We start from the raw sequence: 17,938 nt of genomic DNA, 5'->3' as shown, positions 1-17,938 counted from the left end.
TAATTGAATTCTAAAAAACAAAATTTCACTAAATCAATCCCCGGCAACGACGCCAAAAACTTGTTGTGTGTATTTAAGCAATTAAAAGTGTGCAAGTGTACACAGTCGACAAACAAGTAATAAAGAAATAAGTTGAGTATCGTCTCCACATGGATTTAATTAGCAAATAATTTTGCACAAATCAATTACCAAAAAATTTAATAATGATGAAAAATAAATTGAAAATGCTTCAAAATAAACTAAGATGACAATATAAAAGCAATAAAAATTCAATTTGGTGAAATGGGTTTGAATTATTAAATTCGTCTATGTCAATTGACCTATACGTTTTACTGCAACAAAATCTCAGTAAACTCAGAGTTAACAAGAATTCAAAACACGTTCATGAAACTTTTCCAAGACCCATGATATTAATTCTTCCGCCTAATTTAACATATTCCTATGCCAATCAAGTTAAAGAACCCAGAATTAAGCACCAATTCATCATTGTTACACAAGGCAACTAACACATTCCTATGCTATTCACAAACATAATCTAACAAGATTATCCACTTGTGTCATTCAAATCTATTCATTATATTCAAACTTCCCAGCACAAATATAACTCAATATCTTGTAATTGGTGATCAAGCAATGACAAGAATTCATCATTAAGCACATTTGAATGAACAATGGGTAAATTGCTAAAATAAAATGCTAGAAAATTATAATTAAGACATAGAGTTAATTAATAATTCAAGCCTCAAAAGATTTAGTTCATGGCTAAATTCAAGAGCACAAATACAAAATCAAAACAACCTTTAACAAAATAAATCATAGTTTAGAAAATACAAGAAAAAAAATAAAATATTAAGGAGAAGGGTAAGAGAATCAAGCCAAAAAGATCTTCCCAAAATGGTCCTCCTCTCTTGAATTCTTCTCTTTCTTCTTCTTTTTCTTTTTCTTCATTCTCCACTTTTCCTCTCTAATGGCTGCTGGTTGTGTCCCCTTTTCTGGTACTGTACGTGCCTCTCCAAAGAAAAAGGGAAAGCTTGATGATATATACATTAGGGTAGTTTTCCTTTTTTGTTCTCACGTGGGCCTTTTTCCTCCCATTTGTTGTCTTTTTGTTAAACATGCACCAACACAATTAAAGGCCCAAATATCTTCCTTTAATCTTCAGCCCATGTCAAGTTAATTAAAAAAAAAATTATATTGCTGAGGTGGCAACTTCTCACGTTGACCCAAGAAATGCTTGCTGCCTAGACAAAATGCTTCAGCATTGCTGCAGCATTCTAAGAATTCCTGCACGAAAAATTATCATTTAAAATCACATTAGCTCTTTTTCACTTCATTCAACTTCATCAAATTTATCATTTTCTTACTTATTTTACCTCATAAAACCAAAACTAACTCCTAAACCCAAATAAAAGAAAATGACTCAATTCTAAAGATAAAGACACAAATCACTCATCTTTTTAATCAAATTATAAGCTACAAGTATTAAAGATAACTCTATATTCTAGAGTTATCAATAATTCCTTACCGAGGATGATGGAACTATCTGGCTCGGTCCATCATTGTTAGAGATAGGGGTGAGGCCACCCAAAGGTTGCATCGGGCTAATTGGACCTCAGAGGAGGGATGGCTGAACCCCGGTGGCTTGAGAGGACATGGCCTCCATTTGCACGAGCAGGTCAGCATTCTCAGCTTCGAGCCTCCTCATTTTCTCGCGTTCTTCATTCATCTGGGCGGTAAGAGTAGCGAGCTGGGCAGACAGATCGGTGTCTTAGTCACGCCTGACACGGCTCCCAAGTGAACTCCTTGATTTATTTGTTAATTGTCTGATTACTAGGGCCCCACGATGGGCGCCAAATTGTAGATGTGATTTTCTACAATTGATTAGATGGGTACCAGCAACCTGTCAAGAACAAAGAGAGGAATGAGAGTTCAATTAGGAGCACCAGTGGGGTGTCAGCCAAAGGGACTATGACGCTCAAGTTATTCGGGTTGTAACGAAAGCTAATTGAAAGTAATAAAACTATGATGTAAATAATGAAATAGAGATGGATGGATGAGTAGTGGAATGGTCAGAGTGACGGTGGCGACGATGGCGGGACTGAACGACTGGGTCAAGTCCGGTCAGATCAGATTGACTGATTCGACTTGCTTGACTGGATCGCTGTGAAAGAGAGTAGCCTTCGTTTCAATAAGAGAGTAAAGTGATTATCCGATGTCCTCTTCTCAACCCCTGAGGGTTTTTTTTATATTCGTCCTCTTCTTTTTGTTCTCCTCTCATCTATCTTGCCCGTCTGATCCGTTCTCAGTGGTTCCCCTTCGATTTTCATGGGAAAAGGAGCGGGTTTTTTGACAGCTTCAACGTCTCTAGCTGACTGAATGCACCCGGACTTAAGCCTGGGTGCAAGCTGGTCCATTTAGATGGCTTATTCAATATGTGCGGGCCCATTTACATTGGTTTGGGGCCTTACTAGCTTATTGGGCCTGGCGAGCTAGTCTGGCTGACTAGTTAGACTTTAATTACAGAAAAATTGTGTCCACTACATACATCAAAGGTTCTTCTAAGTCTGCCTATCACCCTACTGGATACAAATGAATGCGTAGCATCAAAATCAATCAATACTGGATAAGAAGAACCAGTGCTATAAATCTGACCTGTCACCACCGAAGAACTAGCCTCAACCTCTATCTGCGTCAATGTGAATACTCAGGCTGGAACCAAGTTGTCACCCCTCTTTTGTTCCTTTTTCTTCGACTGTGAACAATCTTTCTTGACATGACCCACCACAATGCATAGGAAGTATGCCTTAGCATGAAATTCTCCCATGTGGCATCTCCTACACCAAGCGCACTTTGGATAATTCTTCCAGCTTTCATTCCCTTACTGACTGTCACCCTAAATGCCCCAGAACCTCCTCTGTGGTCCAGGTATGCTAATTGTGTCTGCGGCCTTCCTTTTGCGATCACTGGGGCCTACACCCCTACTAGACCTAGTAAAAGGAGGTACCACCCTCCGAGCATCATGCCTCACAGCACCCTCTCTCCATATCTAATCCTTCGCACCCTCAGCAGTAAGGTCCTTCTCTACTACCTAGGCATAAGTGGTCACTCCAGGCACATAGGTAATCCTGACATCCCGGACTATCATGGAATTCAACCCCTAAACAAACCATTCATTTCTATCCACTTCAATTGGCACCAAGACAGAGGCAAACTTGTCCAACCAATCAAACTTCAAGTCATATTCAGTCACGGTCATATTGCCTTGAACAAAACTACTGAACTCACCCACCTTCGCAGTTCGAACTGCGTCATTAAAGTATTTCTCCTTAAACAACTCTCAAAACTCTTCCTAACTCATCGTAGCGATGTTTTGAGTGTGGAATACCACTTCCCACCAAATTTGGGCATCATCCTGCAACATATAAGTTGCACATGCCACCCTATCATTGCCTGCCACCCTCATGAAGGCGAGGACAGAGCTAATCATGCATGTCCACTACTCAACTCTGAGCGGATTTGGGCCTCCCTCAAAGGTTGGAGGGAGGTTCTTCCTGAACCTCTCATACAGTGGTTCTCATCTATTTTCAATCCTAGGCTATGATAAAGCTGGTACCACCGCAAGTGGCACATACAGTGCAGAATTCCCTAGCGGAACCTGCTGCCTCAATAATATGATCTCATCATCTTGCCTCTGAAGTCTCGCTTGCATTTCTACAAACATCTGCTGCCAATTCTGAGGGGCAAGTGAAGGTTTGGCCCTGGTTATCATGCTCTACAATCAATGACTCGACTTATCATGCAATGATAATAGTATCCAAAAACCGTCCCACGGTCCAAAACTGAGCAAATAAAGAATTCACATGCAACAACAATGTTAATAAGCATATCTATCACACTCGCATTCAACAATAATGTTAATAAGCATATCTTTCATATTCCCATAGCAGTCAAGGGCCAGGCCCTATCAGTATATTTCATGCTCCCTATTCTAGCATGTAGATAAGGCATATAGTTCAATTAAGCAGTTAAACACGTATTCAACACATTACCCATCGAATTGTGAGTCGAGCCATTCTTTAACAGCAAGCGTACATGTTCGTTCGATCTTCAGGAACCATAAAGACTTGGCGGCTCTGATACCATGCTGTAACGCCCTACTAATCAAAGATCGTTACACTTAAAAGTGTAATTAAAGATAAATAAAGGTTAGGTATTAAAAATTTTGGTCAAATGGTATGAACTTTTCCATTAAACCTTAAATGTATACAATGGATCCCAAATATGGCAGCAAAACAAAGTAGAATTACATTCAAAGATACAAAAAATAGTCAGCCTAAGCGACAAAATTGGACTCATATCCTAAGTCCCTCAAATTGTCTCGACCATAACGACCGAGCGGGCTGAACATGTATGCACCGTTCCAAAGCCCTCTAACTAATGTATGGTTGACATTTCCCTTACCATTACCTACACCACAAAGCACTTGTGAGCCAAGGCTCAGCAAGAAAACCATCATGGCATAACAAATATACAATAAAACATAACCAGCAAACAATATATTTCACAGACAATAAGCAATTCATATCAGCATATAAATCATTTATACGACCTGTGTCGAGCAAGTGGGTACAACACCTCTTTGTGGCCTCGCCATCACGGCCTGCATTCTGCATGCTTGCTGCCGAATACGGCCCATGCCGATCAATCATAGATAAATACAAGCAACCAAATGCAACAAATTCAATTATAAAACAAGGGTACGCAACCCTAAACAAATGTGATGCACAGTTATAATCGCGTTCAGATACCAGGGCCAATGCCCAACTTTAAGTGTGTGTACTAGTTTTCTTACCTCGGTCTGGTGCAAAAATTATAATGACCCCGAGTGTGATCCTCTCACAAGCCTCTCGGAAACCCTAGTCACAACTATTATATAGACCTCACTAGGCCCTAAACACACTTTAAACATGTCCAATTATGTCCTAGGGACCTTATCATATGATCCCCCAAGGGTACTCATCAAAGCCCATTGAAAACCAACTCAAAACAAAGCTATCAGCATAGGCCGGTTGAATGCCTACCCTAGGTCGATTGAACGACTTGCCAAAATATCCATGCTTGCCTAGTATCACTGGCCGCTCGACTAGGTGCCCAAAGTTGGTCAATTGGATCTACATAGAAAGCGAAACCTACAAATTTTATGCGATTTCCCAACTCCATAACTAAACTCAAATTAATCCCAACAAGTTCCAAGCATAGAATTTAAGCCACAAAATAGTTATACAGTTGACATACAACCTCTAGATATCAAGTGCACCTTCAATTACAACTTATTGACACCAATTAGAAATTGAGGGTTCTAAGAACCCATTTTTTCCCCAATTTCAAAACTAAGCAATTTTTTTTTTGTTTTTAATCCGAATTCAAGTTCTAAATCAAACCCAAATCATGTTTCTAACATCCATATATCCATTAACACAACCTAGGGTCATGAATTTCAAAAAACAAAACTCAAAATTCCCAAAACTCCTTTAAGAACAAGCAACTAACTCGGGAACACATTAAAAACGTCACAGAAAGCTTACCTCTGAGATGGATTTCGAATTTCCCTAGATTGAAGGTGACCCCTAACTCCTCTCCTTAAGCTTAATTCCTTCCTAGATTACTCCAAAAATCAAGAACTTGGTGTTGGATGAGCTTGAATAACCAAACGATAGAAGAAGTGGTGTAGAAAGAGAGAGTCTGAACGTGGAAAGAGGTTGCCATCAATACTTAACCAAATTTATCTAATAAGTGGTCAAATGACCATTATACCCTTCCCCATAACTCTCTTCTCAAAACACCACAAGGGAAAAATGGTTATTTAGCCTAAATTCCCACTAAACCTCAAATTACACCACCAATTCCCAATTTATCAACTAAACCATCAAATAAAACTATTCCACCAATTAATTGCATTCACTAATAATCCCAAAATATCAAAATTCACAAAATACCCTTAGGCTCAGCCTGAGACGGGTATTTATCTTCGTTGTGACTTTTCCACTATAACCGCTTGAAAAGATCCACTCATGCTGAATATCGCATATATCCACATAATAATGTGGTCCAAAGCATATAACTCATAAATTTTTTTAAAATATATCATCAACGGGTAAAAATTATGAAAAATGCCCCTTTTAAAAAAAAGCGAACCTTTAAACATATTTATTACACATAATCATGCATACTCAATCATATAATAATATAATCACATCATTACCCCACGTGTCCTCCCAACATGCCAATTAAAATACTTAATCATATTAGGAGTTTCAGGATGTTACAATAGCCATCACGAGTCTTAGAGTATAAGTACATGTCCACATTATTATGTCTAAACCCATCCTAAACAATGGCTTTATCAAACTTATCATGACATTGTTTTGGTACTTGTTTTAATCCATACAATGATTTAACAAGCCTACACTTTTTATGTTCATTTCCCCTTAGAACAAAACCCTCTGGTTGTTCCATATGGATCTCCTCATCGAGATCTCCATTTAGAAATGTCGTTTTGACATCCATTTGATGAACATAAAGGTTATATATTGATGATAAGGCAAATAAAACTCTTATTGTGGTTGTCCAAGCAACCGGTGCATATGTATCAAAATAATTGACTCCTTCCTTTATTTTTAAACCCTATGGCTACTAATCTAGCCTTGAAGGCTTGTAAGGTACCATCTGTGTGATATTTCCTCCGAAATACCCACTTGCACCCTATTGATTTTGAACCTTGTTGAAGGTCTACCAATTCCCATTTGTGGTTTGACATAATTGATTCCATCTAATCATTTATTGCTACCTTCCAAAAAGCTGAGTCTCTCAAAGACATTGCTTCTTGGTAGGTTTTGGGATCATCCTCAACTTGAAGAACCATAGAAAATTTCAATGTGACTTCTTCAAGTTTTCCTTTTACTAGGTAAAGTATCTTCACATAAGAATATTTCTCATTTGATCCCAAATCTTTACAAGCCTTTAGCTTCTTCGAGGCAATATAGGCTGCTCATCAATCTTTGGATCTTTCTCCTCATGAGATTCTCCAACACATGTGGGTTCTTGAGAGTTTCTATCACAATATAACATGTTCTCAAAGAACTCTACTTATCTTGATTCAATTATCACATTAGACTCCAAGTCTAATAGCCTATAGGCCTTGCTATTTGAGGCATAGCCAAAAATGCACACTTAATGACCCTTGGACCCACCTTGGTCCTTTTAGGCTACATGATCTTGCAATAGGCAAGGCACCCCCACACTTTAAGATAGCCTAGGTTAGGTTTCTTTCCTCTCCATAACGCTTATAAGATACATTGCTCTTTTTCATAGGAATTCGATTCAATATATGACACACAACAAGCGAAGCTTCACCCCACAAATTATAACACAATTTAGCATGTAAAAGCATACAGTTAATCATCTCAATATATGTCCTATTCTTTCTTTCATTTGTCCCATTTAATTCACATAAGTCACTATGTATTAAATCTAGCAAGTTTAAACATCTATCAACACTAGAAAAATGTTTCTTCACCATTTTAGATTTGACACATAATTCTCATTTATCATGCTTATTCACATCACAATTAATTAATCCACATTTAGCAACTCTTGTAATTGTGTTACAACCTATATGAGCAAGTCTATTATGCCACAAAGTAATAGAACTAAAATTAATAACATTACAAGAACAAGATGCCACATTATTATTGTCAGTATCAAGAGTACAATGTTTGATCATCCCATCATATGAATAACCATTTGTCGAATTTGGTCAAAATGAGTTACAACATTCAAACTTTGCTTTGATACCAAACTTACTCAATAAACTTCCATTTAAAAAAAAATTTGGTCATATCGGGAATATAGAAAAATATTATTAGGGTCACTTTCTTTCCCTTGGTGAAACACAAATTAATGCAGCCCCTTCCAATTACATTCGATCTCTTTTCATTTCCCATTTGGACTTCAAATTTATCATTTGTACTTTCAAAGGTTTTGAAAAGAGTTTTATCATAGGTTGCATGAAGGGTAGCACAAGTATTATACCACCATCATTCCACCTTCCCTTGGGTTGCATTAACTTAACTCAAGAATGCAATGATCTCAACATCAATTACACTGACATGTTTACCTTCTCTTAAGGTTGCATTAGTCTCATCACCACATGCATAAACTATGTCAATTTCCTTTAGAGTTATCATGCATTCCTCATTAAATGTACTATTCTCAATTAGGGTTACAATGCATTCCTTGATTGCATTCCATTTAATTAAGGTCACAAAGATCTCATTATCAATGATAGTAACCCAATTAACTTCATTTAAGAGTGTAATGATCTCAACACTCATTGTCCTAGCCCTAATCTTATTATGGTTAATTTTACAATTACCATATCTCACATGATGATCAATAATTTTATAAACAAAACAAGTATGACAATAGTCCTTCAATTGTACATTAACAATCACCATTGTACTCTTAACATAAATAAACTCACAAAATATGGCAGCAAACACATTTTATATAAATTCTTGAAATCTACACATTTAGAAACAAGGATTTTGATGATACCATTCATCTTAAGTATGTAATCCCATTGAGTTGTCTCATCCTTTGTTGATGAAGATTTTGAATCCATAATCATGTTTATGTAGTGTATATCCAAGTAGAATTTTCTTTAATCTCCCATGGTTATGTGTTCAAGACAAACCATATCTTGACATAAGGATTTGAATATTGTAGAAGATGAACAAAATTTTCTCATTGTTGATTATGCAAAACACAAAAAAGAAAGTAATTAAAGATAAAGATTTTTTATTGTTCACAATTTATGGCTTACACTTTCTAAACCAACAATGAATAATGGGAATTAATTCAATATTACAAACCCTACAGATTAATCAAGAACCATATTCAAAGTATGAATGAAAATCTTGATAATTAAATAACCATATTCAAAGTGTGAATACAAATTTTGATAGTTAAAGAAATATATTCAAATAATAAATGCAAATCGATAATCAAATATTAAGCAATTAAATAATTATTACTGGAATTTAGAAATATTTAATCACAAATGATGGCTTATAATTACAAAATGAATATTGTAATGTAAGAGAATCAATCACAATATAACAATGAATTTAATGGAAGAATAACAAATTAGATCAAGAGAAAGAGAGGACATTTGTGGAGAGAAACACTAGTTACATAAAATTATTTTATGATTTCATGTGAATCAATGGAGAAGACAAAAGGCTTGACACAAATTGAATTTGTTGTCCAAAAAATTCTATTTGTAGCCTCCTATTAGAGATTGCTTAAAACTACTACAAGATGGAATGAGATTGGGATTTACAAGCCTTGATCTTCATACAAGTCAAGCTTTCTTGATGAAGATCTTGGAGAAAACTAGTAATCTTTATGAGTTAGAGAGGGAGAGAGAGAGAGAGGGATCAATTCACCAAAATCTCAAATGAACCTCTTAGATAGTGTAGGAAGCGTCATTAGTGTTAACCAATGAGATGAGATCATTTTAAAATAAGTTTTGGAGCCAAAAACACGTAATTGTACGGTCCCATACAGACCACCCATGCGATGCATCGCCTACATGCAGGTGATCCATCGCCTGTCTAGGGTTTTGCATGTCGGGCGATGCATCGCTTCCCATAGGCGACGCAACGCAGATGCCTTTGTAATAATGCCCCAGATATCGCTCCAAAACGTCTCCAAATGCCTCCAAAATTTTTGGATACTCTAAAGAAATACTTTGGACCCAAAAAGATAATTTTGAGATGCCTACATCAAAATTCAACCCGCTCATGTTGACTTTAGTGAAATCGTTATGGTTTTGCACATCTTTGTGTTTAACCAATTTCACTATGTATTTAACCAATGCTAATATATATATATAATGACAATATCAATATCAATGCCACTGCCAATATAATTTTCATTAGAATGATAAGTTAGTTTTGCATAAAGTAATTTCCTTATAAATCTTATACATAGAGTGTCTAGTGTATATAAAACAAAGTAGAAGTATTCATAATATCAAAATCCTTAATGCTAGTGATGGTGGAAAGTCAACATTGAGATAAAAGTTTATAGCAACATATACACTAAACAACTATTTGAAAGTAAGATTAGTATCCAGAGTCTTGAGACCTAGAAATTTAAAATTAATTTAATAGTGCCCTACCACCACTTAATCCTACATTTCAACCGTTGGTATTAAAAGTGTCAATCAGAGTTACATAACGGAAATGGGTTTTTAAAAAAATTATTAATACCAGCCAGGATCATACATATATATTAAATCACATACAAATAGATTAGAGATTACCTCTTGAAACTTATCAAGTATCCACGAATCTTTTTGTATAAATCAACAATCTTCCAATCCAAATTCTAAAAAGCTCACACCTTGATCTTCCAGGTCAATCCTCAAACACACAAGGACGTGTGTGGGCGTGTAGGATTCAAAATGTTGACTCTTTAGATATAATCAACACATGAGATCTAGAGATGTTTGATTGAGATAATATGTATTGAATAGTTTTTCAGGTTTAGAAAAATCATCGCTTTCTTTTCACTGAGAGAGTCTAAACATTTTAATTGTTTAAAACAACTTATTCCGGAAAGTATCGATCTTTCAGTTTTATAAATATAATCAACATAATTAATTAATATTTATTTTATTAAAATAAACTGATCAATTATAACCTTATTTAATTATTTAATTTAAATCATATGTAAAATGAATAATTAAATAAACAAATTATTTGAAATTCAAAATTCAAATCCCAGGAATAGGAAATATCACATAATTTTCTCATTCGTTTATTTAATTGATATTTAAGACAATATATTTATCCCAAAATAAATATCAGTTAATTCAAAATTAACTTTATCTTAAAATATCATTTTTAAATAAATAAATATCTTATTCTAAATAAGATAATTATTCATCTCTCTTTATATTAATCCAAACATGAGTAATATTTATTTAAATCTATAGTTTTTCAAAATAAAAACTACATAGTTAAATAATAAATCAATTATTCGATCCGTTAGGAAAGTATGGATTCATTTATTGTAAATCATGTTCCCAGCCATTCTTGATATTGAATCTCCAAAACAAAATTCATTAGCCTCATTATACTAAGAAACCTTAATGAGTGAATAAAAAATTCCAATAAATATAAACAAGAATTCATAAATACTCAGGATTTATACTCATCTACAAATGATCATCTATTATGATAAGAATTAAATCTTTATGTCAAACGACAAGTTTATAAAAATAATTAATTCTCATTGGTCCTATCGTGTATAATCTCTATTATATACATTACATTTACTAAGATGTCTATCCACATCAGTAATCCGAATCTAGATCACTTGCATCCCGTGTGCTTATTAAACCGTACTAGTAACCATTCATTAAAGATTCTTTACTTTAATATGTTACTCACTATTTTATTCATTATATATGATATTACTTATCTCGTACTAATACAAGATCATATTCTCATGAATGAATAATGAATTTTCTTGATATTATTATATAATTAATTCAAACAATAATTATAACATTCAAATATAATAAAATTGTATTTTTATTTAAATCAATCAAATGTCTTTATATGTTTTTAGGACATTAATTCTAACATCAACTCCCTTCATCTACAACGATAAAACTACTTCAATTGATATTATTTCCATTGGGTAAATAAATAAAATAATTATATGGATTATAGCAAAAAAAAAAAGTTAAAAAAATTACAATAGATTTCTTGGTTGAATCTTGGATTTAGTTTTCTTTCTTTTAAAATCTATAAAATCCCATCATATATAGTTTGAGAGTGGTAACTAGATACAAATATGGAACCAAAAAAAAATTATTTATGTAGACTTGTAACCGGTTACAACTTTCAAACTGAGAAAACTTTTAACTTGTTACACTTTTCTTATTATAACTGGTTACTGTGAAAGTGTAACTAGTGACTGTGATAGAATTTCAAGATTTTGAAAAAAAATACAATTTTAAATTCAAATTCGACCTAAAAGTACATTGTTAGTCTCAATTCTTTAAATAGAATTGCAAATAAACTAATACTAATATTAGGTAAAATAAAATCAATCAAAATTGTTGATGAATTTGTATAATTTAAAATTATGTTACTTTATCTTTTTAGTTTTTTGAACATGTGTTGGGTCAAAAAATAAACAATTCTTCATCCATGACAAATCTTAGCTAAATAGCTTCCAAAATTTAAATGAATTTGACACACCCATTTCTTTTAAAGATATATTTATAGTTTTACATTTAACAAGAGAAAAAAAATTCATTTTAGTTGTCTTCATGTTTTGTTCTCTTGAATGAAGAAGTTGTCTAAACTATGACTAAGTTATATTATTATTTTTAATCGCGAGTGCTCTCATTTTTTTATGGACATTTAATAAAAATATGTTTCAACACATGCACAAATGTGAGATCAAACAAGTTCGTGCAATCATGAATTAACCTCAAACTTCATTTTCATTAAAAAAAAAACTATGTAATTATATGTATACAAAAAGAAAAAGAACTATAAAAGCTATGCATATATATTAAAAAAATTTAAGTATTATATAAGTATGTCTTAATGCATTAAAAAACAACCTAGGATAAAAATAAAGATCTTCGTATAAAAAAAACAATGTGTTATTGAGTCTATCTAGATTTAATGTTTCTTGATGTTGAATGCATTGTTAATATAAATGAGAATATTGATTTTTTAAAACTTAATGTCAAAAAAAGCCATATAATTTTTAAAAATAATTAAGTAAAACTTACATATATAGATATATGGAAATGTCATATTTTTATATATTAGCTTTTTTTTTTTTTGAATGGAAATTATAACTTCATTAACCATGGAATTCAATTACCAATGTTGGCAACAAATCAGCTGGGACATCCCCCAGACTGAACAGACGATCAAGATACAAAATGGACGCTCTAGCAAAGTCATGAGCAACCATATTAGCTGACCGTTTAACAAAAGAAAGAACTACATTTTGCATATCACCAAGTAAGGTTCTACAATCGTTTATAATCTTCCCAAAAGGAGAGAACATCTCAGTGGTACTTCGTATAGCTTGAACCATCACTAGGCAGTCAGACTCCACATATACTTGATGCCATTGTTTCGATTTTATCCAGCTCAGGGCCTCACGCATCCCCATCACTTCTGCTAAAATTGGATCAATGCTTCCATGATAAAGGCGAGTGCCTCCTTCTAGTAACATGCCTTTGTCATCACGAGCTACAAAACCGACCCCAAACTTTTGGTGCTCCTGGAAAATTGCTGCATCCACATTCACCTTGACACTGTGTAATCTAGGAACAATCCATTGCTCAGCTCCATCCCCCCTCTCCAACGTCGAAGATGATGAAGCAAAATCAGATTTCTGAGCATTTCTCCAATGGTCAAGGAATCCTTTTGCAGAACCAACAATATTAGAAGTACCAGTGAATTTGTTATTCCAAACTGCATTGTTTCGAGCTCCCCATATGGCCCAACAAACTGTAGACAATAGGCACTGAGTCTCTGAATCATATCGCTGAAAACATTTGATCACCCATTCTAAGAAAGTCATGCCATGTGTTGCTTTTGTTCCAATACCCACTCTATTCCATACCTGCTCAATCACTCTACAAGACACCAGACAATGAACAATAGATTCATCTTCCATACCGCAAATTGGACATAAAGGGCTAACCTCTATTCTTTTTGTGAGTAACTGGATCATGGTAGGAAGACAGTTTGTTGCAGCCCGCCACATCAAATTCTTGACTTTCGGGGGAATCTTAAGCTTCCAAAGTCGTTTCCAAAATGGAGTAGAGTCCACCTCATTCCAACGCCCTAGCCTCTTCTATATTAAATTATAAGCACTCTTAACTGTGTACATTCCCGAGGTCTCTTGAGACCAAATATAATGATCATCCTGTTGGTCAAACAGGATAGGAATGCCTAGTATAAGATTGATATCCCTTTGCTCAAATAAATCTCTAATGATCTCAATGTCCCAATCCCTCCCTGATATGCTCATCAGATGATTTACCTTTGCCTCCTTTAGTGCTGGGTGAGTAGAAATAACCATAGGATTGTCATTGTCTGGTAGCCAGGGGCTGTTCAACACATCTATCCTTAAACTGTTGCCCACACACCATCTAGTGCCATTACGAACCATGTCCTGAGATTCCCATATACTTCGCCAAACAAAGCTTGGATTATTCCCCAGTTGAGCAGATAGAAATGTGCCTGTCGGATAATATCTTGCCTGGAAGACTTTAGCTGCTAAGGAATGTGGTCTTGTTAGGAGACGCCAGCCTTGTTTTCCCAAAAGGGCATGGTTAAAATCTCGTAAGCTCCTGAATCCCATTCCGCCCACACTCTTGTGACGCCCTAGTTTATCCCAAGACATCCAATGAATCCCACGACCTTGTGACCCAGAAGACTTCCACCAAAATCTTGCCATTTGTTGTTCCATGTCTCTACTTATCTCAGCAGGTAATAAGAAGACACTCATTGCATAACTAGGGAGCGCCTGAGCCACTGTCTTAACCAATATCTCCTTCCCAGCTCTAGATAAATATTTTTTGTCCCACCCTTGCATTCTCTTACGAATCCTGTCCTTTAAATAACCAAAAACTGCCGTTTTATTTCTCCCTAGCGTACTAGGTAGCCCAAGATACAAACTATTGCCGTCTGCCATCCTCATTTGTAGCTGAGTACATAAATTGTTACGCATAGCATCATCAGTATTATTGCTAAAAAAGATAGAGGATTTACCAAGGTTAACCTTCTGCCCTGAAGCTTCTTCAAACTTGTTAAGTAGCTCTTGTATTTTGGACGCTTCGTCAACCGTAGCCTTACAATAGAGATAGCTGTTGTCTGCGAACAGCATATGAGAGACACGTGGTGCACCATTTGCAACTTTGCACCCATGGAGCCAGCCATTCCTTTCATATTTCCTTATCAGTGAAGACAGACCCTCAGCACACAAAATAAATAAATAAGGGGACAAAGGATCCCCTTGCCGAATACCGCGTGAAGGGACAATCGGCCCCATTTCTCTCCCCCCATGAGTGATTTTGTATCGGGCAGAGGTGACGCATTTAGATAGTAGATGAACCCAGTCTCTGTGAAAACCCATCTTCAGAAGCATAGCATTCAAAAAATCCCACTCAATGCGATCATAAGCCTTGCTCATGTCAAGTTTCAATGCCACATAGCCTTCCTTGCCTTGTCTCTTCCGTTTGAGATAATGCAGTATCTCAAAGGAAATCATGACGTTGTCAGATATTAAACGACCTGGGATGAAAGCGCTTTGATTCTCCGCCACTATTCCGTCCATAATTGGTTTCATCCGGTTAGTGAGAACTTTGGTGATGACCTTGTACATAACATTACAAAGAGAGATAGGTCTAAGATCCGCCATAGTCTCGGGGTTCTTTTTCTTTGGGATCAAAACAACATTGGCCATACAACAATTCTCCTCAAACTCGCCCCTTGCAAAGAACTTGCGCACTTCACTTACAACATCACTGCCAACGATAGTCCAACACTTTTGGTAGAAAGCAGGTGTCATTCCGTCAGGTCCCGGGCTCTTGTCTGGATGCATTTGGAAAACCGCTTTCTTCACTTCCTCTTCATTGACTGGTTTGAGTAATTCTTCATTGACTGCGTTGGGGATGCGATGCTGAACACACTCCAATATCTCGGTGTATTGAGCCCCTGAAGTCGAAAATAAGCTATTAAAATATTCAATCATCACTGATTGAAGTCCATTTTCCCAATCAACAAACTCCCCTGCCTCATTTTTAGCTTCTGGATTGTATTATTCCGTCTTCTAGTGCTAGCTGCCTTGTGGAAATATTTACTATTTTGGTCCCCCTCTTTAAGCCAAAATTGTTTGGCTCTTTGTTTCCAAAACACTTCCCTCTGGTCAAGAATGTCAAAAAGCTTCCTCTTTACTTCATCATACCTTTGAATGGAAGCAGAGTCTCGCTGCCTTTTTAAATACTCCAGCTCTTGTTTACAAAGTCGAAGTCGTCGTCGGAAATTACCAGTTAGCTCCCTTCCCCACGTATTCAATTTCTCAGCACAAAAATGCAATTTTTCTTCAAAAGATTTCCCTTCTTGACTGTCCCAGCAATCCCGAACCAATTGGTAGCAAAGTGGCTCTTTGAGCCAAGCATTTTCGAAGCGGAAATGACGATGAGTGAAATGGTTCTGCACGACAATTGGTTCCAGAAAAATAGGATTATGATCCGAAGGAGAGGTTTCCAAATTAGAGAGCTTCGAATTCGGAAATAGTCCATTCCACCTGGAGTTGACGATTGCTCTATCCAGCCTAATTTCAGTCCAATACTCAGTTCCTCTCCCCCTTTCCCATGTAAATGGGTATCCCACCAGATCAAGGTCAGTAAGATCACCATGGTTCATAGCCGCTTGGAAGCCATCAATCAACCACTGAGAATACAAACTACCCCCTCTTTTGTCTTCATGAGCTGCAATATTATTGAAGTCACCAATGACACACCAAGGAAGCTGGGACGATGCCGCCAGTGAATGGAGAAGAGTCCATGAGGTGCGACGAAAATTTCTTCTGGATTCTCCATAAAATCCAGTGAGACGCCAATGTGGTTCACCCTCCTTAATCACTTCCAGGTCTATGTGGTTGCTTGAATAACCCAATAGAAACCCCTCTTCGGCATGTTTCCAGAGTAAGCCGAGCCCCCCACTTCTGCCTTGGGCCTCCACACAAATTATCCCTTCAAAGCCCAACTGATGACCAACCCATTCCAGCCTTTGTTTTTGACATTTTGTTTCACACAAAAAAAGAAAATTGGGTTTCTTTTGAGCAACAAGCTCCTTAAGGAATTGAAAGGTCCCTGGGTTCCCAAGCCCACGACAATTCCAGCTCAATACATTCATAATGCTTGGCGGGTCTGTGAAACAGAACCCGCCCCAAATACGTTTTTTGGACCACTTGCTTCTCCCGAACTCACTCTAGTAGCCTCTGAATTGATAAATTCATAATTGTTGTTCTCAAAGTGACTTGGGCCTAATCCCAGGCTTTCATTGATGTGGGAGCCCATTACAACATCTTCCTCCAAAACAAGCCCAGTTGAATCATTCCTTGGGCCTATAATTCCATGCCCGATATTCCCCCTTCCCAATTGTTCCACGCGCTTCCTTTTGGCCTCCATAACAAGAAGGGTATTTGGATAAGTCACACGTGGAGCCTCATCACTTACATTAGCAGTTGACTTTCCATTATGGTTATATCGTGGGCTGGCCGAAATCAAATGACTTGTCGGTCCCATAACTGCTCCTTCAACCCCATTAGCTTCGCCTATATTGTAGGGAGGGTCATATAGTGGTTCCTGATTTTTCGCCAAAAACATGCTGTCTTGCATGGTCCTGTTGACACTTGGAGGACCTGAATTTGGTTGCTCTCCACCACTGTAAACTGCTCCTTGCCGTAGCCACCGTGAGCCAATAGTATGGTTCTGATGTCGAGGTGCAGCCTTCATGCCCAGACCATACGGTTTGACGAGAAGATGCTGAGGAGTATCGAAGATTTTTTCACAAAAATGTTCAAAATGACCAAGTATGCCGCAGATGAAGCAGAACATAGTCAAATCTTCATACTTAAACTGTACACAGCAAATCTGCCCATTTTGGTTCTTGATATTCATTTTCCGCTTCAAAGGGAGATCCACATTTATCAAAACCCGAATGCGCATATAATCACGCCAAACGCCATTAAAATTGTTTAAGTCGGATTCCATGAAATCTCCAATACGATTACCAATATCCCGTACCACGCGTTC

At 36.3% G+C, this 17,938-nt stretch overlaps 1 protein-coding gene across 1 annotated transcript; it reads right to left on the bottom strand.

Moving 5' to 3' along the window:
- Positions 1-15,869: 15,869 nt before the first annotated feature.
- LOC133815077 (uncharacterized) lies at positions 15,870-17,036 on the bottom strand. The gene has a single exon (XM_062247963.1). It carries the CDS (start codon positions 17,034-17,036, stop codon positions 15,870-15,872), a length of 1,167 nt encoding a protein of 388 aa, XP_062103947.1.
- Positions 17,037-17,938: the final 902 nt, after the last annotated feature.

This window comes from Humulus lupulus, chromosome 2, assembly GCF_963169125.1.
Source record: "Humulus lupulus chromosome 2, drHumLupu1.1, whole genome shotgun sequence".
NCBI lineage: Eukaryota > Viridiplantae > Streptophyta > Magnoliopsida > Rosales > Cannabaceae > Humulus > Humulus lupulus.
The sequence above is the reverse complement of the archived record's forward strand: the minus strand, read 5'-3'. Positions and strand labels throughout refer to the sequence as shown.